This window comes from Phycodurus eques, chromosome 14 (genome assembly GCF_024500275.1).
Source record: "Phycodurus eques isolate BA_2022a chromosome 14, UOR_Pequ_1.1, whole genome shotgun sequence".
Taxonomy (NCBI): domain Eukaryota; kingdom Metazoa; phylum Chordata; class Actinopteri; order Syngnathiformes; family Syngnathidae; genus Phycodurus; species Phycodurus eques.
The window spans coordinates 22,483,317-22,504,431 of NC_084538.1; the positions used below are offsets into that span (position 1 = coordinate 22,483,317).

At 45.1% G+C, this 21,115-nt stretch overlaps 1 protein-coding gene across 1 annotated transcript in view; it reads right to left on the minus strand.

The window, feature by feature from the left end:
* The window catches only part of LOC133413053 (zinc-binding protein A33-like), a 39,883-nt gene extending 33,092 nt beyond the window's left edge, over window positions 1–6,791 (minus strand). Inside the window, exon 1 of the mRNA XM_061696937.1 lies at window positions 6,600–6,791. Coding sequence (XP_061552921.1) covers window positions 6,600–6,791 — 192 coding nt within the window. The remainder of the gene's footprint in view (window positions 1–6,599) is intronic.
* Window positions 6,792–21,115: the final 14,324 nt, after the last annotated feature.

Below are 21,115 nucleotides of genomic sequence, written 5' to 3' on the forward strand. Positions count from 1 at the left end.
CAGTGAAAAGTGGACCAATGAATCCAAGATAGAACTTCGAAGCTGTTTCGACTACACAGACTGGAGTGTCTTTGACAATTTAGCTGGCAGCCTGGATGAATATACGGACACTGTCACATCCTATATTAGTTTCTGTGAAGATGTGTGTGTACCAACAAAGTAATTTTGCACATTCAATAACAAGAAGCCATGGTTCACTGCCAAACTTAACCAACTTCGCCAAGCTAAGGAAGGCGCATATCAGAGCGGGGACAGGGCCCTGTATAATCTAGCTAGAAACCAGCTGACTAAAGAAATTAACATTGCAAAGAAGAACTATGCAGCAAAGTTGGAAAAACAGTTTACCGCTAACAATTCTAAATCAGTCTGGCATGCATTCCAATCGCTGACTAATTACAAGCGACGATTCCCCCAAGCTGAGAACAATAGCACACTAGCCAACGACTTGAATACCTTCTACTGCCGATTTGAAAATGACACTTTCACACTTTCGCACCCCCGACCACAATCACACCTCTGACTTCTGCGTTAACCATCCATGAACAGGATGTGAGACGCATCTTCAAACAAAAAAAGATTAACAAAGCGGCAGGCCCAGACCATGTGTCCCCATCCTGCATCAAAGTCAGCGCGGACCAGCTCGCGCCAGTCTTCACTCAGATCTTTAAATGATCTCTGGAACTGTGCGAAGTACCATCCTCTTTCAAATGCTCCACCATCATTCCAGTCCCCAAGAAACCTGCAATCTCGGGTCTAAATGACTACAGACCTGTCGCCTTGACATCTGTGGTCATGAAATCCTTTGAACGTCTCGTGCTGGACCACCTCAAGACCGTCACAGGTCCCCTGCTGGACCCCCTGCAGTTTGCCTACCGAGCGAACAGGTCTGCGGATGATGCAGTCAACATGGGACTGCACTTCATCCTGGAACACCTCGACAATGCAGGTACCTACGCGAGGATCCTGTTCGTGGACTTCAGCTCAGCGTTCAACACCATCATCCCTGAACTCCTTTCATCCAAGCTTCTCCAGCTCAGCGTCTCACCTGCCATCTGCCAGTGGATTTACAGCTTTCTGACGGGCAGAACACAGCAGGTCAGGCTGGGGGAGGCCACCTCATCCACACACAGCATCAGCATTGGGGTGCCCCAAGGTTGTGTCCTCTCTCCGCTGCTCTTCTCTCTCTACACGAACGACTGCACCTCAGCGTACCTGACTGTCAAACTCCTGAAGTTTGCAGATGACAGCACTGTCATCAGCCTCATCAAGGACGGTGACGAGTCTGCATATTGACAGGAAGTGTAGCGGCTGGAGCTGTGGTGCAGCCGACACAACCTGGAGCTGAACACGTTCAAGACTGTAGAGATGATCGTGGACCTCAGGAGGCATCCTTCGCCACAGCTGCCCCTCACGTTGTCCAGCTGCCTTGTGTCAACCGTCGAGACATTCAAGTTTCTGGGAATTACAGTCTCTCAGGACCTGAAGTGGACGACCAACATCAACTCCGTCCTCAAAAAGGCCCAGCAGAGGATGAGAAAGCACGGCCAGCCACAGGAGCTGCTGAGGCAGTTCTCCACAGTGGTCATCGAATCAGTCCTGTGTTCTTCTATCACAGTCTGGTTTGGTGCTGCTACAAAAAAGGACAAACTCCGACTGCAACGGACAATAAAAACTGCTGAAAGGATTGTCGGTACCCCCCCTACCCACCCTTGAGGACTTGCACGGTGCCAGAACTAAGACAAGAGCGTGCAAAATCCTCTCGGACCCTCCGCATCCCGGTCACCGGCCCTTCCAGCTCCGTCCCTCAGGTAGGCGCTACCGATCAATGCAAACTAGAACTAGCAGACATTCCAACAGCTTCTTCCCTCTTGCAATCAACTTCTTAAACACCTAACCTACAACTCCATTACAACATGCTGGCAATTTTTTGACTTGAGTTCGTTGTCACATTTCTGTGGGGCCAATTATACATTACTCGTGCACTCACTGTAGTTGTCTCGCCACGCTGCACTATTTGCATATCTGTTGTTGACCAATACTGGCCACTCATGCCAGAGTAGCATCTGCTCCATTTGCACACTGATTGAGGAGTATCTGCAACATTTGCACAACCAACATTGTCCCAGATTATCACACTACTCGTCACTTTAAACCGCATACACTCCTTGAAGCCTTTGCACAATGGTCATTGCACCGGACTATTGCAATATTAGTCATTCGAACTGCTCTAAGTGCTAGAGGACTGCATCTCTTTGCACAATTGTCAAAAACAATAATGTACCGGTATTACCAGATTACCAGATAACAAGCAACCCTTTACTGCCCGGTGACTGTTTTTTTTTTTTTTGTCTCAATACGCAACCCCTCCTCCTGGAGCTCATTCCTCCCGTAGATTGAGTACACCGACAACTCCCTCACCAGTTCCGCTGTGCATCATTTTACATCTGCCTCCGCCTGCTCTTGTGTCCAGCTACTCACTATACGTGACGTGCCTAGAACTGAATGTGGGGACTTTGAATGTTGGGACTATGACAGGAAAAGCCCGGGAGTTGGTTGACATGATGATTAGGAGAAAGTTTGATATATTGTGCAGGAAGACAGTAAGGCTAAAAGTTTAAGTGCAGGGTTGACTTGAGAGGCCATGAGAGTTTGCACAATAAAGAAGGAGAAAAATATCTATAAAAGTTCACAGGACAGAGGGATAGAGGTGGGAAGGATCTGCAGCAGGTTAGGGTGATTCAGGATAGAGATGGAAATGTGTTGACTGGTGCCAGCAATGTGCTGGATAGATGGAAAGAATACTTTGAGGAGTTGATAAATGAGGAAACTCTGAGAGAAAGTAGAGTAGAAGAGGCAAGTGTGGTGGACCAGGAAGTAGCAATGATTAGTCAGGGGGAAGTTAGAAAGGCACTAAAGAGGATGAAAAATGGAAAGGCAGTTGGTCCTGATGACATTCCTGTGGAGGTATGGAAGCATCTAGAAGAGGTGGCTGTGGAGTTTTTGACCAGCTTGTTCAACAGAATTTTAGCAGATGAGAAGATGCCTGAGGAATGGAGGAAAGGTGTACTGGTGCCCATTTCTAAGAACAAAGGTGAAGTGCAGAGCTGTGAACTATGGAAGAATAAAGTCGATGAGCCAAATGATAAAGTTATGGGCAAGAGTAGTGGAGGCGAGACTCAGGACAGAAGTGAGTATTTGAGAGCAACAGTATGGTTTCATGCCTAGAAAAAGTACCACAGATGCATTATTTGCCTTAAGGGTGTTGATGGAGAAGTACAGACAAAGTCAGAAGGAGCTACATTGTGTCTTTGTAGATCTAGAGAAAGCCTATGACAGAATACCTAGAGAGGAACTGTGGTACTACATGCGGAAGACTGGAGTGGCAGAGAAGTATGTTGGAATAGTACAGGACATGTATGAGGGCAGCAGAACAGTGGTGAGGTGTGGTGTAGATGTGACAAATGAGTTTAAGGTGGAGGTGGGACTGCATCAGGGATCAGTCCTGTTTACAGTGGTGATGGATAGGCTGAGAGATGAGATTAGACTAGAGTCCCCGTGGACCATGATCTTCGCAGATGACATTGTTATCTACAGTGAAAGAAGGGGGAGCAGGTGGAGGAATAGTTAGAAAGGTGGAGGCATGCACTGGAATGGAGACGAATGAAGATAAGCCGAAGTGAAACAGAATATATGTGCATGAATGAGAGGGGTGGAGGGGAAGTGTGAGGCTACAGAGAGAAGAGATCGCGAGGGTGGAGGACTTCAAATACTTGGGTACAACAGTCCAGAGCAATGGTGACTGTGGTCAGGAAGTGAAGAAACGAGTCCAAGCTGGTTGTAACGGTGGTGGAAGGTGTCAGGTGTGTTATGTGACAGAAGAGTCTCTGAGCTGGAGGTGGCGGAAATAAAGAGGTTTAGGTTCTCTCTAGGAGTGACCAGGTTGGATAAAATCAGAAATGAGCTCAGCAGAGGGACGGCCAAAGTTAGATATTTTGGAGACAAAGTTAGAGAGAGCAGACTTCGACGGTTTGGAACACGTCCAGAAGAGAGAGAGTGAGTATATTGGTAGAGGATGATGAGGAAGGAGCTGCCAGGCAAGAGAGCTCGTGGAAGACCAAAGATGAGGTTGATAGATGGAGTGAGGGAAGACATGAGGGCAGTTGATGTTCGGGAGAGGGATGTAGACTCACATGGAAAAGGATGACAAGCTGTGGCGAATCCCTAACGGGACAAGCCGAAAGGAAAAGAAGACATACTAAAATGTGGAGTATTGATATTTATTTTATTATTTTATTTATTTATCATATTTATTTAACTTACCGGTGAACAAGACATACCGAAAATGGCAAAGTTCCTTCTACAAGGTGACCACAGTAAAGCCAGTTGGTGACTTGTGCGTGCACGTCCTCAAATTGTGTGGATTCGGCCAGAGAGGAGGACATTTCTAGTTTCTCCTTCCCTTAGACATGCCCCCTGTGTATTTAACCTTTGACTTCCGCCTCCTCCTGGCTTTTTGTTGATTCTTCCTTCTTGGCTCCTGTCCTTCATTCTGAGAGTTACCTAAGCACGGCTCCGATGTGCTGCCGTCCCTCCCCCTCCCCTTTTCTTTGTTCGAACATGCGGTTCAGTCAACGCGAACCTGAGAGGGAGACTTGGCTTCCCGGCCTACCTGGGTCACCACTAGGCAATCAGATCAACCCAGGGACCAACCTATACACGGTCGTGAGTACAGCACTGCAATCGTACAAGAATGTACAAGATTCGTACCTTATAATTTTGGGGAAAATACTATCTTCGCACAAATCCCGACTTTTCTCTCTCTCACTATGACTCATCTCATTCCACGTGCATATTTTTATTCCAACCACACACGATGTACTCCTCCCTTTTCGTATGCCTAGTTTCTTTCTGTTACCATTATTTGTGTTTACCTTTTGTAGTTAGATTCCCCTGTATTGTTTCCCTGTAGTTTTCCCTTTAGATATAATTAAACCCTGGAGAACCAACGGGGTCAAATTTGGCTGCTGTGAATTGCTGCTACCCAAAATGGGAAAAAATTGTCAAATTTAACGTCAAAAGCCAGAGTGCCACTTCTGGCCCCTGCATAGAGACATCTAGTTGATGTATATTAAACTGACATTAGCCAGAGTGGTAGTGACAAGATGGCTGACCACATGCTGATTTGTTGAGCTGGAAACCTACCCAAACAAAATCATCTTCTCAGCAAACCAGCGGTTAGTAAAATTGTGTATTTTTGATCATCTATTTAGTAGTAGCTTGCAGAATGCCTAGAAGTACGTTTTGTGTTCTTTTTGGCTAAATTAGCACCTCTGAGCAAGTTAAAAAAAACGATGGGCCAAAACTGAACCTCTGGCTGTATGGGTTAAAAAATGTCAGGTCAAAAATGACCCTTTGGTTCTTTGAGTGACTTTGTAGATGGAGAATGGTGAAAGTCCTGTATTTGGCTAAAGCCTTAAATGTAATAATATAATAATAAATTAATTTGTATAATGTATTTTACTAAGTTATCTCGGTAGTACTGACCAAATCGCCCACTGGTCTGTCAAGGAGGAAATCGACGTCGATGTGCTGTGTGCAAGGACCTCAAAACTGAAATGCACTGTGAAAAATGTGCAGTTCCTCTCTGCATCAAAAAATTGTATTAAATCGAATATAGGGGTTGAAAAGGTTGTTTAAATCATTGTATTCTATTTTTATGTATGTTTTACACAGTGTCCCAGCTTCATTAGAATCGAGGTTTGTTCATAACGGTTCTCTAAAGAAAACCATAACAATAGTGTGGTCTGTGAGGAAAATTAGTTGATCTTTGGGCTGACTTAGAGTCAGTCACAAAGAGGAATGGTGTACCAGGGCCCCACAATTGGCAAATCACAGTAAAACAACTACAGGATAGACAAGAGTTTTTAGTGTGTGGGGCTGCGAATGTGGATGTAGGGCGGAGTGAGGAGCTCTTCAGGGGGCTCATGTATAGGGGCTCAGAATTCAGTGCTACACCCCTGGTCATGCCATACACCCATGGCAAAACAAAACCTCTTTCATCTCTGAGTTTTCTTGCGTCTCAGTCTTTTCAGCGAACGGTGACCATTGGTGCTGGCCTCTCCCAGAGCATTATTTTCATGTTTGCTTTCCCAATATTATGCAGGATCGACCGATTCATCCAACAGCCATGCACTTGGGATGAGTTAAATCAAACAAAACCTGGCTTTTTGCAATTGCTGGCTTCCCAAAACTTATCAAAGCGATAGATTTAGTTTTCTGTAACTCAGTAATATGTTTGTTTGTCTTCCACTAATACCTCCATTTCCCACACTTTCAATTTCATTTCATTGAAAGTGTGGTCCTTCTCCAAATGTTCAACAGTGATACAAGAGCTACAAAAAGCGCAAAAACCCTTTTTGCTTTGTGCTTATAGAAGATCTGAATGGTTGTCACCCACTAGTAAATGTAGAGAACACATGTTGCTGTACATCGCACATGTGACAGATGAGTACCATAACCTAAAAGAATCTTACTCAATAATTTGCAGTTGCAGTTTTACGTAACAAATAGGATGCAGTAAAGGGTTATTTTTATCAGACCTTGCAGACAAGAACAGCCTCTTGAATGGAGCAACACTGGTGCTGTCCATGATTGTCCATGTGACATTTTTGGCACAGCAGCTCTTCGTCTTCCAGGCAAAACTCACTGAACAATTCTCCATGCTGTACACACAGCTTCTCTTTCTCAAAACCATAAGGTTTAGTCTCCTCTGCTGCCCCTCTGAAAGTCATCGCTTCTGCTTGTGGTGTGACCCCAGCTCTCCTGGGCTCTCCTTGGAACAAGGCACCAAACAGACTTTGAAGGACAGAATCCATCAGCTGGGATCCATGGCAGATTGTGCAACCATCCTGACCCATTTCCTGCCGGCTCAGTTCAATGCAACTTAAACATAGCTTGTGGCTGCAAGGCAAAGTCAAAACTCCCACTGACTGGCAGCCAGGGCAGTTAGATTGTTCTTCAGTTTGGGGCAAGGTCTTCTCTTCTTCAGGCAAAGCCAAATCTATGAATTCCCTTCTGACAATAATTTGATCATCAGAAGAGTTTAACTTTTGATCTTCCTGGTTTTTTTCTTCATCAGCCATGACTGTGACTCTAATAACCGTCGTATTTTAGTACACTGAACGTACCATTTGGCTGAACTACTTGTTGATGTTTTCCTATCCCCCAGTGTGTGCTACAGTCAGACCCACATTTGGACTCTGTAAACACACGCTCCTCCCCTCAGCTGTTCCAAGTCCCCTCCACAGATAAAGGTCAGGCGATGACTTGACAGAAATACTTCATACCATAAAATTTACAATAGCAGTTCTATAATTAACTAAATTAATTATTTAATGCCACAATGCTTTAAACTGATTGACAACCGTATATATTATTAAATACTAAGTCGCAACTGGTTGCCTATGTGTGGGTGGGTGTGGGTGAGACTGAGTGAGAGAGAGAGATAGAGAAAGAGAGAGAGTCGACCAGAGAAAAGGAAATGGGCACTTTCTTGCACAGCTTTGTTGGAGAAACAAAATACAGTATTTTAAATGTAAAACATCCTAGATCGGGGTTGGTCAGTTATTCTCAAAGTGTGGCACGAGTACCACAAGTGGTATGAGAAATAATCAATGCCTACAGTTGAGTTTATTCATCTTTTTTAGCTGCGGCTTTAGGTACCTGGGCACCTGCCCTCTTGCCCTTGATGCCCAAGGTGCCCCTTTGTCATTAAGAATTTTTTTTTTTCATTTAAAAATTGTAAATTTTATTTTAAAAATTGATTGTTGTTAGCGCGGCACGTTGGACGACTGGTCAGAGCGTCTGCCTCACAGTTCTGAGGACCGGGGTTCAATGTGTGGAGTTTGCATGTTCTCCCCATGCCTGCGTGGATTTTCTGCGGGCACTCCGGTTTCCTCCCACATCCTGCGTGGTAGGTTGATTGAAGATTCTAAATTGCCCGTAGGTGTGAATGTGAGTGTGAATGGTTGTTTGTTTATGTGTGCCATGCGATTGGCTGGCAACCAGTTCAGGGTGTACCCCACCTCCTGCCTGAAGATAGCTGGGATAGGCTCCAGCACTCCCGCGACCCGAGTGAGGATAAGTGGCTCAGAAAATGGATGGATGGATTGTTGTTAGCCTCTCTCGGGCCTTTTGTCAATACAATTTAATGTAACCATATTGAAAAATAATGTTTTAAGGAATTAATAAGTTATATGCGTTTAAATAGAGAGACTGCATGTGAGAGGGGAGGGGATGTGGCAAGTCTCTCTGTGTGAGCCTGTGAGCTGCTCATCCACGATGAGTGAGATTCATGTTAATCAGACATAAAAGTTACTCAAGTTTCACCAGAATCAGAGGTGCCGTAACAGAGCAAGAAAACAGGGCTCCACTGAATATTTCTCCTGCTACTCCTCACTCATACACACAAACACAAGTTTACAGCCATTAAAACCATTATAATCCTTTTTAACATGCTATAGCACGCATTTCCGAGCTGCACTTGAATGCACAATGCCCATGCCCTGACTCACACACGAACAATCAGACCAATTAAATGTTGGAGGAAAAACCTACTGTAATTAGTGCGCATTATACATCGGTATAGGGGAAGATGGAAAAAAAAGGTTCACATTTTATAAATGTATGCTGCCATCTAGAGGTTAGGAAAAAGCTGTACACTTCCATTCCAATATGCCACCAGCCCCTAGAGGTTATGAGAAAGGTGTACAAGTTCATTCCAATATGTCACTGCCACCTGGAGGTTATGAGAAAGGTATAGCCTACACTTTCATTCCAATATGACAGGGGTACATATGACTGCATATACAGTGAGTATGGAAGGTATTCAGACACCCTTAAATGTTTCATTCTTTGTTATATTGCAGCCATTTGCTAAAACAATTTAAGTTCTTTTTCCCCCTCATTAATGTACACACAGCACTCCATATTGACAGAAAAAAACTGAATTTGTTTAACTTTTTGCAGATTTATTAAAAAATAAAAACTGAAATATCACACAGCCATAAGTCTTCAGACCCTTTGCTCAGTATTTAGTAGAAGCACCCTTTTGAGCTAATAAAGCCATGAGTCTTTTTGGGAATGATGCAAGTTTTTCACTCCTGTATTTGGGCATCCTCTGCCATTCCTCCTTGCAGATCCTCTCCTGTTCTGTCAGGTTGGATGGTGAATGTTGGTGGACAGCCATTTTTAGGTCTCCCCAGGGATGCTCAATTGGGTTTAAGTCAGGGCTCTGGCTGGGCCATTCAAGAACAGTCACGGAGTTGTTCTGAAGCCACTCCTTCGTTATTTTAGCTGTGTGTTTAGGGCCATTGTCTTGTTGGAAGGTGAACCTTCGGCCCAGTCTGAGGTCCTGAGAGAAGGTTTTCGTCTAGGATATCCCTGTACCTGGCTGCATTCATCTTTCCTTCAATTGCAACCAGTAGTCCTATCCCTGCAGGTGAAAAATACCCCCACAGCATGATGCTGCCGCCACCATGCTTCACTGTTGGGACTGTATTGGACAGGTGATGAGCAGTGCCTGGTTTTCTCCACACATACCACTTGGAATTAAGGCCAACAATTTCTATCTTGATCTCATCAGACCAGCGAATCTTATTTCTCACCATCTTGGAGTCCTTGAAGCTCCACGTGGGCTTTCATGTGTCTTGAACTGAGGAGAGGCTTCCGTCGGGCCACTCTGCCATAAAGCCCCGACTGGTGGAGGGCTGCAGTGATGGTTGACTTTCTCAAACTTTCTCCCATCTCCTGAATGCATCTCTGGAGCTCAGCCACAGTGATCTTTGGAGCTCAGCCACAGTGATCTTTGGGTTCTTCTTTACCTCTCTCACAAAGGCTTTTCTCCCCCAATTGCTCAGTTTGACCGGACAGGCAGCTCTAGGACGGGTTCTGGTCGTCCCAAACGTCTTCCATTTAAGGATTATGGAGGCCACTGTGCTCTTAGGAAACTTAAGTTCAGCAGACATTTTTTGTAACCTTGGCCAGATCTGTGCCTTGCCACAATTCTGTCTTTGAGCTCTTCAGGCAGCTCCTTTGACCTCATGATTTTCATTTGCTCTGACATGCACTGTGAGCTGTAAGGTCTGATATAGACAGGTGTGTGGCTTTCTTAATCAAGTCCAATCAGTATAATCAAACACAGCTGGACTCCAATGAAGGTGTAAAACTATCTTAAGGATGATCAGAATAAATTAACAGCACCTGAGTTAAATGAGTGTCACAGCAAAGGGTCTGAATACTTATGGCTGTGTGATATTTCAGTTTTTCTTTAATAAATCTGCAAAAATGTCAACAATTCCGTTTTTTTCTGTCTATATGTGGTTATGTGTGTACATTAATGAGGAAAACAATTAACTTAAATGATTTTAGCAAATGGCTGCACTATAACAAAGAGTGAAAAATTTAAGGGGATCTGTATACATTCCGTACCCACTTGTATGTACAATTGTACTGATGACTGAAAAACGACCATCGTTAATTCCTTTATGGTTATGTTTTGTTTAATGATAAAGCTTTTCTGAAAAGCTTGATTAGTATAATTTGAATCCCATTCAAATAAAATTAAATGTGTTTCACCTGGCCCTTCAGGTTTTCTTTAAAGAATTGTACCCATCTTACAAATTCTGCCTGGGTAATCAAACATATGAGTACAACTGTGTGTTTTCTCATTTACTCCTCTTTTATGCAATAAAACTAAGGTTGCAAATGTCAAAATAAGAGCAAGTAAATAAAAATAAAGTATTATGTGTTCAAATAAAGTGCTTAACTTCAGAATAATTATTTGAAAAAAACTAACAAAATACAGATACTTCATGTTTTGATCATATGGGCAGAAGCAAAATCGTGCATTGTAAAAATGCATTATACAAAGGTAGAAGGGTTTTACAAAATGTTGAGGTCAACTTTTGGGGTGTGTATTATACACAGGTGTGCATTATACATGTGAAATTATGGTATGTAAATTGAGTTGACTTAATGACTTAAGGTAGACAATGTAGGACAAATTAATACCGTAGGCCATGTTAACGTTAGGAGGAATCATGTGGAGTGAGTCAGTGATTGTGAAAAGTCGACCGGCAAGGAGATGTCTGTGTGACCACTGAGGTCTACTCCACTCCAGTCAAGACCTTCCCGAATCAAAAGTTAGCATTTTATTATACTATGCGTCATAAAGTCAAATTGGAGCCCTGATGAAAGACTGATATTGTTACCTACAGTATATTGGATTGTTTGCTAGCTATATCTAGTCGGAACTTCTCGACCTTACACACCAGCTCGAGCTCCTTCCCTGCCAGAGGGGTGACATTCCATGTCCCTAGAGCCAGTTTTTGTAGCCGGGGATCGGATCACCAAGGCCACCGTCTTCAGCCACCGCCTTCGGCCAACGCCCAGCTCACACTGCACCCGACCCCTATGGCCCCTCCCATAGGTGGTGAGCCCATGGGAAGGGGGACCTTTCGGGCTGTGCCTGTACGTTGGGGTTCATCCTGGTGGACGAGAGGGTAGCCTCCCTCTGCCTTCGGGTGGGGGGACGGATCCTGACTGTTGTTTGTGCCTATGCACCAAACAGCAGTTCAGAGTACCCACCCTTTTTGGAGTCCTTGGAGGGGGTGCTGGAGAGCGCTCCCGCTGGGGACTCCATCGTTCTGCTGGGGGACTTCAATCCTCACGTGGGCAATGACAGTGAGATCTGGAAGGGCGTGATTGGGAGGAACGGCCCCCCCGATCATAACCCGAGCGGTGTTCTGTTATTGGACTTCTGCGCTCGTCACGGATTGTCCATAACGAACACCATGTTCAAGCATAAGGGTGTCCACACGTGCACTTGGCACCAGGACACCCTAGGTAGCAGTTCGATGATCGACTTTGTGGTCGTGTCATCGGACTTGCGGCTGCATGTCTTGGACACTCGGGTGAAGAGAGGGGCGGAGCTGTCAACTGATCATGATGGGTACCGGCTGGCCAAGGGGAATGCAGCTCTGGTGGTCACTGAAGCAAAAAGTCGGGCATGGGAGGAGTTGGGTGAGGCCATGGAGAAAGACTTCTGGACGGCTTTGAGGAAATTCTGGTCCACCGTCCGGCGTCTCAGGAGAGGAAAGCAGTGCATCACCAACACTGTGAATAACGGGGATGGGGCGCTGCTGACCTCGAGTCGGGACGTTGTGAGTCGGTGGGGAGAATACTTCGAAGACCTCCTCAATTCCACCAACACGCCTTCCAATGAGGAAGCAGAGTGTGGGTTCTCTGAGGCGGGGTCTCCTATCTCTGGGTTTGAGGTCACCGAGGTAGTTAAAAAGCTCCTCGGTGGCAGGGCCCCGGGGGTGGATGAGATTCCTAAAGGCTCTGGATGTTGTGGGGCTGTCCTGGTTGACACACCTCTGCAACATCGCATGGACATCGGGGACAGTGCCTCTGGATTGGCAGACTGGGGTGGTGGTATGAAATGTGCTATACAAATACATTTGCTTTGCTGCTTTGCTTTGCTTAGTAGTTGGAAAGCCTAGTATTTTTTAGGTGGTACTCTGTGTCAAAGGTTTGAGAACCACTGGCCTATCGAAAATCTGGTCAAAAAACACTTTAAACTCGAGTAAAACAAGTCATTTTCATATAATTTGACAAATAACCACAAAGACACACAAAAAAAGACATTTTGGTTTTACACAGTTAAAATATAATATAATTCTACTTGCCATAAAATTCATCACACAACATGGATTCTGCATTTTCCTGTAGCAATGCAGCACGCCTGTACACTTGAGCAGTGAACCCCGGGGATAGTGGCAGTTGTACAATGCGGTTCGAGCTGTGTATGTGTGTGGAAAACGGGTCTGACTGTGGGGTTTGTTATTCTGTCAGATGTCCACAATAAAGGGTTTACCAAATGTGAGGGTATCTTCTTTGAATGCTGGGTGCTCGACGGGAGACTGAGCATTCGTCTCGTGATTGCTGCACCAGTGTTTGCTTCGTTCCTTTGGTACCGTGAGCTTGGTTATGACATAGAGCCTGTTTTTTGGTGTTTTCAATGTGAGGTGTCAACCTGTATTTGACATACTTAAACAGCACTTCAGTGACTCTCTGACCTCATTTATGCCCGTTGCTCACTTTTATGATACAAAGCCCTGACCCAACAAGAATGCAGTTGACTATTGGATTCACCCGAACAAACCCATTGACCCTGCGGTAGACGGACCAAAGTAACAGGAAAATATTCTCGACAATGCCTCCCTTGAAGTGATCATATTTATCGATCATTGTTGGGACATTGAAGTGTCCCTAGTGGCCGAGGTCAGCCCGTGACACCAAGAGAGAAAAAAACAGAGGGAAAAAAGCCCACAAAGAGAACAAGAAGGCGGGAGTCAGGAGTTAAATACCCCGGGGGTGTGTTGAAGACGACCGAGGACCAGACAAGACCACACCCAAATACTCAACTTTGTACTCTTTCCTCTCAAGTCAAGCCTATAGAGTGACTGTTTATGTCAAGAATGGAGAGGAGTTGGACCCAAGAGCAGGTAAAGGCAGATATGTTATGATGAACAGTTTATTAGGGAAGGTAACGGAGGTGGTCCTAGGTGCGTTGGCAGGCAGTGGCGAGGGTCGGTGGCAGGCAATGGCGAGGACAGACGGCGGGGTGGCAGGAATGACATAGATCAGGAACACGGGGGAAACACTGAGAATGAGGAGAGACACAGGAGTCATCAAAGGGGAGAAGAAATAATGTGGCTTACATGAGGCAGGTGAGCCGTGGTACAGCTTGGAGAAGCTGCAACACTTTGGCAAGGATTTCTGGGATCAGCCAGGCCTATATGCAGTTGGTGACGAGGGCAGATTGGTGACAGGTGCACGGCTTGAGGAAGGTGCTGGAAAAAGAGAGGGGAGGGGAGAGAGAGGGCGCAAAGCGCCACCCAGGCTCCAACAATAGTACTGCAGGGCAGTTCATGACAGTTTTAACTTTAGTCTTGGGAAATCAACTGCTTATGGTTCAAATCACATTTCATACTGCTTGGAGTCAAATCAAGACAAACCGTTCTCAAAATTGCGCAGCTGCGTTTGTAAAGTTGACACACTTGACATAGACATCAAGTCATACATTTGGAATAATTCGTCAGAGTTTGTAAAATATCAAAACACATTTTTCTTTGATTAAACATCAAATGAGGGTCACTGGTTCAGCTTTGTAGTTCCTCTCAATGCCAGCGGATGTCACCTTGTCCCAGCAATTGTTCCTATTCAAAGATAGATGGTCCTGTGACAACATCTGGGGGCCTTTGATATTTGGGAGTTCAGATTTATGGGGTAGATATTAATTAGTTTAGTGTCCACTGGCATCTTCATGGGGCAGTCTCACAGCAGGGCAGCCTGGAAGAATGCAGCCCATCACGTGGGGGGGAGGTTCTGGGAACTGGTTCAGAGTCACTACATGAGCCTTCAGCTGCAAGCCCCTGGGGGAGTGAACTGCCACTGAGGTTTAGATGCGGGTGGATGAACACTACAGAAAGAGAGCCCTCCAACAACATCAGTCTTCCCAACAAGCTGGAAACCCCTCCCCTCAGGTAGGCGCTATCGAACAATGCTAACTAAAACCAGCAGACATTCCAAAAGCTTCTTCCCTCTTGCCATTAAATTGCTAGTGGCTAAGTGCCTCTCCGTAGTATGTTTTTATGTCTCAAAGTATTTACTGTCTACCAGAGACAAATTCCTTGTGTGTTTTTGACGTACTTAGCAATAAAGAGGATTCTGATTCTATGAGAAGTATGAGAAGCTGAGGGTGGCTTTGAGTGAAATGGAAATCATAGCGTGAACTCATAGCAAAATCTACGAGTATGCATCGCCTCTTGTTCTTGTCTGGGAAAAAAATGGTGACCTGCGGCTCTGCACTAATTTTCGTTGGCTGAACGCACCCCACTGTCTGTGACGCACATCCCTTGCTTCAACAGGCTGACGCTAGGGTTGAGCATCGAGAACCGATTGGGACCAGGACTAACGTTCCGGTTCTCCCAGAATCGTTCAAATTTTAAAATTTCTGTTCCCAGTTTTGATGCCTACAGTACCCCCAAGCCAAAGAATAAGTGGCGAAAACCAACGAACAAGCAGTGAAAACCAATGAAGAACGGCGCGCACGAAGCCATGCTTGTGCCCAGCGGTGGCGAACAAAAGTGTGTCTTAACTTTGTTAAAATTAATGACCAGTTGCCTCAGTGCAACACTTGGAATAAGATTATATTGTGCAAAGGAAGCTTTTACGATGTGTAGCGTCTGATGCGCTCCGAGCCTCAGCCTACATCAGTGACGTCAACTCTCAGTCAATAGGGTGAGTGAAACAATAAAATAAGTCTATGCCACATTGAGACAGCTAATAAGGTAAAAGGTTGGTTGCACTTTTGCACTGCTGGTCTTTAGCATTCGTTTTAGTCTTCAAACCAATGTAAGCGCCAATGTCAGAAAAAAAAAAAACGTAACAACTTTACATCACAATGAATTGGGATAAAATTCACATGAACGTTGACTAACCCTATCACAAAGTCAAACCACATTGGTGGGTAGGGAAAGGAATCAGCGTTTTATAGCATTTGGTTTGATCCATTAAAAAAATAAATAAATAAATCACCGGTGCCGTGTGGTTACTTTTTGTACCAAAATGCTGAGTTCCGGTGCGTACCCTACAAAATAAAAGGCTACAAGGTTAAAACAAGAAGTCAAGTTAAAACTTTCACATATAAACCATTTGATGTGATGAAACAGTCCCAAAGGACAATTTTAACAATGCTATATTTAACATATAGCTGAAACATTAATTAATGAATATTTCGTCAATTGGGTTGGTTCCACACATGTTGCCTTTTAGTTCATGGGTTTGATATTGATACTGGTTATAAAGAACCCCGAGTCAAATGTTCATTTTAGTATTTGCTGCAGGCTGCTAAGAAAATGGATGTTCATAATTTGGACACCCTTTATTTAAAACATGCAAACCTTTTTACCCACCCCCATAAACGGATCAGAATCGAGAATCATTTGGAACCGGATCCGAAATAAGGAACCGGAATTGCTCAAACACAAACGATCAGCAGTTTTTCGAGGGTTACTCTGGTCAAGTATACTCTGGTATTCGCATTGACATCTGGTGTGAAGGGGCTGCGACGTACCAGGGGTAAGAAGCTCCAGCCTGTGTATCGAGACCTTTCTTCTGCTGATTGGACTCCTGCATGCAGTGAATCTTTCATGAAGCTGAAACAGCCTTTGATAACCAATGCCAGACTTGCTCACCCCGAATTCAGTAAGCCTTTCCTTCTATTGATTGATGCCTCCTCCAATGGCCTTGGGGCGGTGCTTTCTCAACTGTCAGACAGGTGTGATGTGGCTAGGCCCATCGCATTTGCAAGCAAGTCGCTGAATTATGCCCAGTCACGTTATCCAGCGCACAAGCTGGAATTCCTTGCACTTAAGTGGGCTAAGTGCGACAAGTTCAACCATTGGCTGAGAGGCCAACAATTTATCGTCTGGACCAACAATAATCCGCTGACTTGCATTCTCAGTAAACCAATGCTGCATGCTTGTGAGCAGAAGTGGGTGTTGAACCTTGGCCCATACAACTTTGACATTAGCTATATTCCCATTACTAAAAACCTGTTGGCAGATGCCCTCAGCCGGTAGCCTTTTGTGCAACCCAGTGTTCTGCATCGACTCGTGACAGTCCCATATGTTGCTCTTCTAGAGGAAGGGGGTGCTTTTGAAACCCAACTGTGTGCAAGATGCTTTTCAGTTGTCCTGTGACCCTCTCAGCTCACCTCTCAGCTTGTGTTTGCGGCAGCTCACACAATCACTTCTGCCATCCCAGCTCTCTGATTTCCTTCCTTTGCCCAGAGACAAACTGATCTCATTGCAATGTCTTGATCCATGCTTGGGTCTGGTGCTCTAATTTGTAGCATGTCAGAGACGACTGTCGAGACGAGAATGCCCAAATGAGTCGGCTGAAACCTTGTAATTTCTCCGGCATTGAGAAAAACACCATCAAAGCAGGTTTCCTGCATTGCACTTCAAAGGATGCTGTGACAAAGACGAAGACTTACAGGTATGCCAGTGCAGCTAAAGATTGGGTTCTGGAAGGTATCCATGATGAGGCAAGTCACCAAGGGCACGAGAGGACACTCTATTTGGCTGGACAGTGGTTTTACTGGAACAAAATAGAGAAGGATGTCAGGGATTACTGTATGTGCAGCACTGTTGCCGTTGTCTGGTCAGTCTCCTGAACCAGAGACCAGAACATGGCTTGAGAGTGTCAAGACCACTAGACCGCTTCAGTTTGTTTGCTTTGATTTATGGTCAGCTGAAGAATCTTCGAACAAGTATTTGGATGTGCTTGTTGTGACTGACCATTTCACTTAGCTGGCTCAGGTGTACCTCTATCGCAATGAATGCGCCAAAGCTATTGTTATCAATTCTGGAACAACTTCTTTTGTATTTATGGCTCCCCAGAGCGGGTGCACTCAGACTAAGGTGCAACCTTTGAAAGCAGCCTGATTACATAGATGCTCTAAGTTCTGGTGTCTCTCATACAACACCTTACAATCCCATGGGCAATGGTGCAGTCGAAAGTTGTAATAACACCCTTGGGAACATGATCTGAGCTCTTCCACCCAAAGCCAAGCAGAGATGGCCTCTGTGCACCACATCAAGTCCTCCCTCCCTGGACCCCTGCCAGTTTGCACATCGGTCCAACCGGTCAACCGATGATGTAGTCTCCACTGCCCTCCACTCTTCCCTCACACACCTGTACTGTAAGGACTCATATGTCAGACTGCTGTTCATAGACTTCAGCTCAGCATTCAATACCATCATCCCTAAACAACTGATCTACAAATTGGACCAGCTGGGGCTCAACACGTCGATGTGCAACTGGCTGCTGAACTTTCTGACAGGGAGACCGCAGGCAGTACAGGTCGGCAGAAACACATCAGGCACCCATCACTCTGAACACGGGGCCCCTCTAGGTTGTGTGTTGAGTCCCCTCCTGCCCACCTGAACTCTGACGCCCCACATACATGTACATGCACACACACTCACACACACATCAATACACACAGAACCCACCCCCACCCCCCCTCCCCCTCACGCACGCAAACACACACACAGACACACACCAGACTCTGGGTCGCACCAGCCACTTTAGCAGCATTGGGGTTTTGTCATCTAATTTATGTCGTAATTGCCTTGGTTCTCTGACCTTGACTATGTTGCATACGTCACCTGATCTTTGATATCACCTGATCTTTGATATTGCTTTGTAGCACCGCGGGCCCTTGAGTACCGTAATTTCAATCCTCTGCATGTGTTACACATATTGAAGAATTGACAATAAAAGCACCTTGACCTTGAAAATTAACTTATAATTTAAAAGTACATTAATATAATAAATCTTTATAATATAAGATCATTATTAGACCCACAGTGGGGAAATTTGTAAAAATTCAGCACCAATAGTGGATGCAGGAAATATAAAAATAGCATGCAACAGAAGACATTGGATGCAAATGCATCTGCCATTACAAAGTTGATGCAATAAATACATTAAACATCAAACCGAGATGCCGCCTATCCGTGTGGTCGCCTCCATAACAAACTCCCTGGTACTGTCTATGTTTTTGTGCTTTTAATTCGTCTTTGGAAACAGAAGAATTACTACGAATTACAGAGTCTACACACACTTCCTCTCTCCACCTTTAAAAAATCCGCAGTTTCTTCACTGAATTATTCACCTGCAGAATGGCTGCGGTTTATGGCGCAAGTCCTCCCGTTGAATCTCCTCCTGCTCAGCGTCTCGCCAGCAATCTGTCAGTCGATTTACAGCTTTCTGACGGGCAGAACACAGCAGGTGAGGCTGGGGGACTCCACCTCATCCACACGCGCCACCAGCACGAGGCTTCCCAAGGATGTATCCACTCTCCGCTGTTCTTCTCCTGCTACACTAACAATTGCACCTCAATGCACCCGGCTGTCAAACTCCTGAAGTTTGCAAACGACACCACAGTCATGAGCTTCATCAAAGACAGTGATGAGTCTGCGTACCGACAGGAAGCGGAGGGGTTGGAGCTTTGGTGCAGCCAACATAACCTGGAGCCGAACACGCTCAAGACTGTGGAAATGATCGTGGACCTCAGGAAGCATCCTTCGCCAAAGCTCCCCCTCACGCTGTCCATCTGCCCTTTTGTCAACCAGAAGAGGATGTACTTCCTGCAGCTTCTGAGGAACCACGGCCTGCCACAGGAGCTGTTGAGACAGTTCTACACAGCAGTCATTGAATCGGTTCTGTTTTCATCCATCACAGTCGGTGCGCCTACAAAGAAGGAAGTCTGCAACAGACAGTCAGCACTGTCTGTACCCCCCACCCTCGCGAGGACTGCCAGAATTAAGACAAGAGCATGCAAAATCCTCTTGGACACTCCACACCCTGGCCACCACCTCTTCTAGCTCCTTCCCTTAGGTAGGCGCTATCGAACAATGCAAACCAAACTAAAACCAGCAGACACTCCAACAGCTTCTTCCCTCTTGCCGTTAACTTCTTAAACAGTTATCTTTCATATCTGCATATCTGTTGTTGACCAATACTGGCCACTCATGTGCTTGAGAACTATGTTCACCATTTGCACAATTGTTTTTTTTGTGCCAAAATGATGAGTTCCGGGGTGTACCCTTCAAAATACAAGGCTACAAGCTTACAACAGAAAGTCAAGTTAAAACTTGCACATATAAACCATTTGACGTGATATAACAGTCCCAAATAACTATTTTAACAATGCTATATTCAACTTTTAGCTGAAACATTAATTAATGAATATTAAGTCAATTGGGTTAGCCCAACATGTTAACACACGTTTCCTTTTAGTTCATGGGTTTGATATTGATACTGGTTATAAAGAACCCCCAAGTAAAATGTTCATTTTAGGCTAAGCTGCGGGCTGCAAAGAAAATGGACACCCTTTATTTAAACCATGCAAACATTTTTGACCCAGCCCCCTAAAAGAATCGGAATTGAGAATCGTTTGTATCCGTAATAGAAATAAGGAATCTGAACTGGGATCGGAATTGCTCAAATTCAAATGATGCCCAACCTATTTAAGACTTGAGAGTACTTTTCTACCACTTTGTCAAAAGTCTCAGTCGGTTAAATTTGAAGCCGCGGACTACTGTAGCACAGGATTGAATCTTGGTCAGGACTCCGTTGGGAGACTTTTGTCTTTACTTTATGAAATGTCGCTGTCTTGTAGCTTATCTGATTATATTAAACACTGTAACAGCCTTGGAAATGTGTCAGGATGGGTGCTTCAATATATACCGTATTTTCACGAACATAAGGCGCACTTAAAAGTCTTAAATTTTCTCCAAAATGGACGGGGTGCCCCGCCTTATAATGCGGCGCGCCTTGTGTGTGCACAGAGTTCCAAAATCTGTAAATGTTGTTGTGTAACTTTAATGAGCGCTCCACTTGACTGACTGGGAGCATTTCCTGCCGACACGCTGCTTATATAGAGGAAGGCGGACGTGACTGGGGACATCATGCGGACGTTAAAGGGGGAAGGGTGTGCGTGACAGAGGACGCTAAAGGCACGCCCCCAGTAAGTATATAGTTCCGGTATGTGCATCGGTTTGGCTAAGGACCCCCGAAAATAGCCCCTACGAAGAGACACGCTTACGAAGCACAGTTTAAACTGCAAGCTATCAGTTACGCGGAGGAACATGGGAATCGAGCAGCCACAAGAGAATTCAAGATCAATGAATCCATGGTTCACAAGTGGAGGAAGCAGGAAAACGAGCTTCGCCAAGTCAAGAAGACGAAGCTGAGTTTTCGCGGAAACAAGGCGAGGTGGCCCGAGTTGGAAGACCAACTCGAACAATGGATTAATTTGCAAAGAACATCCAGGAGAAGCGTCTCTACAGTCACCATTCGACTGAGTGCAATAACTTGGAGCTTGCTATCATTCCGGGAGGGTTGGACAAGGCGTTCAAAGTGAAGTTGCGAGCAGCGTGGGAGCGATGGATGACACATCTTTGCAAAGACTAGG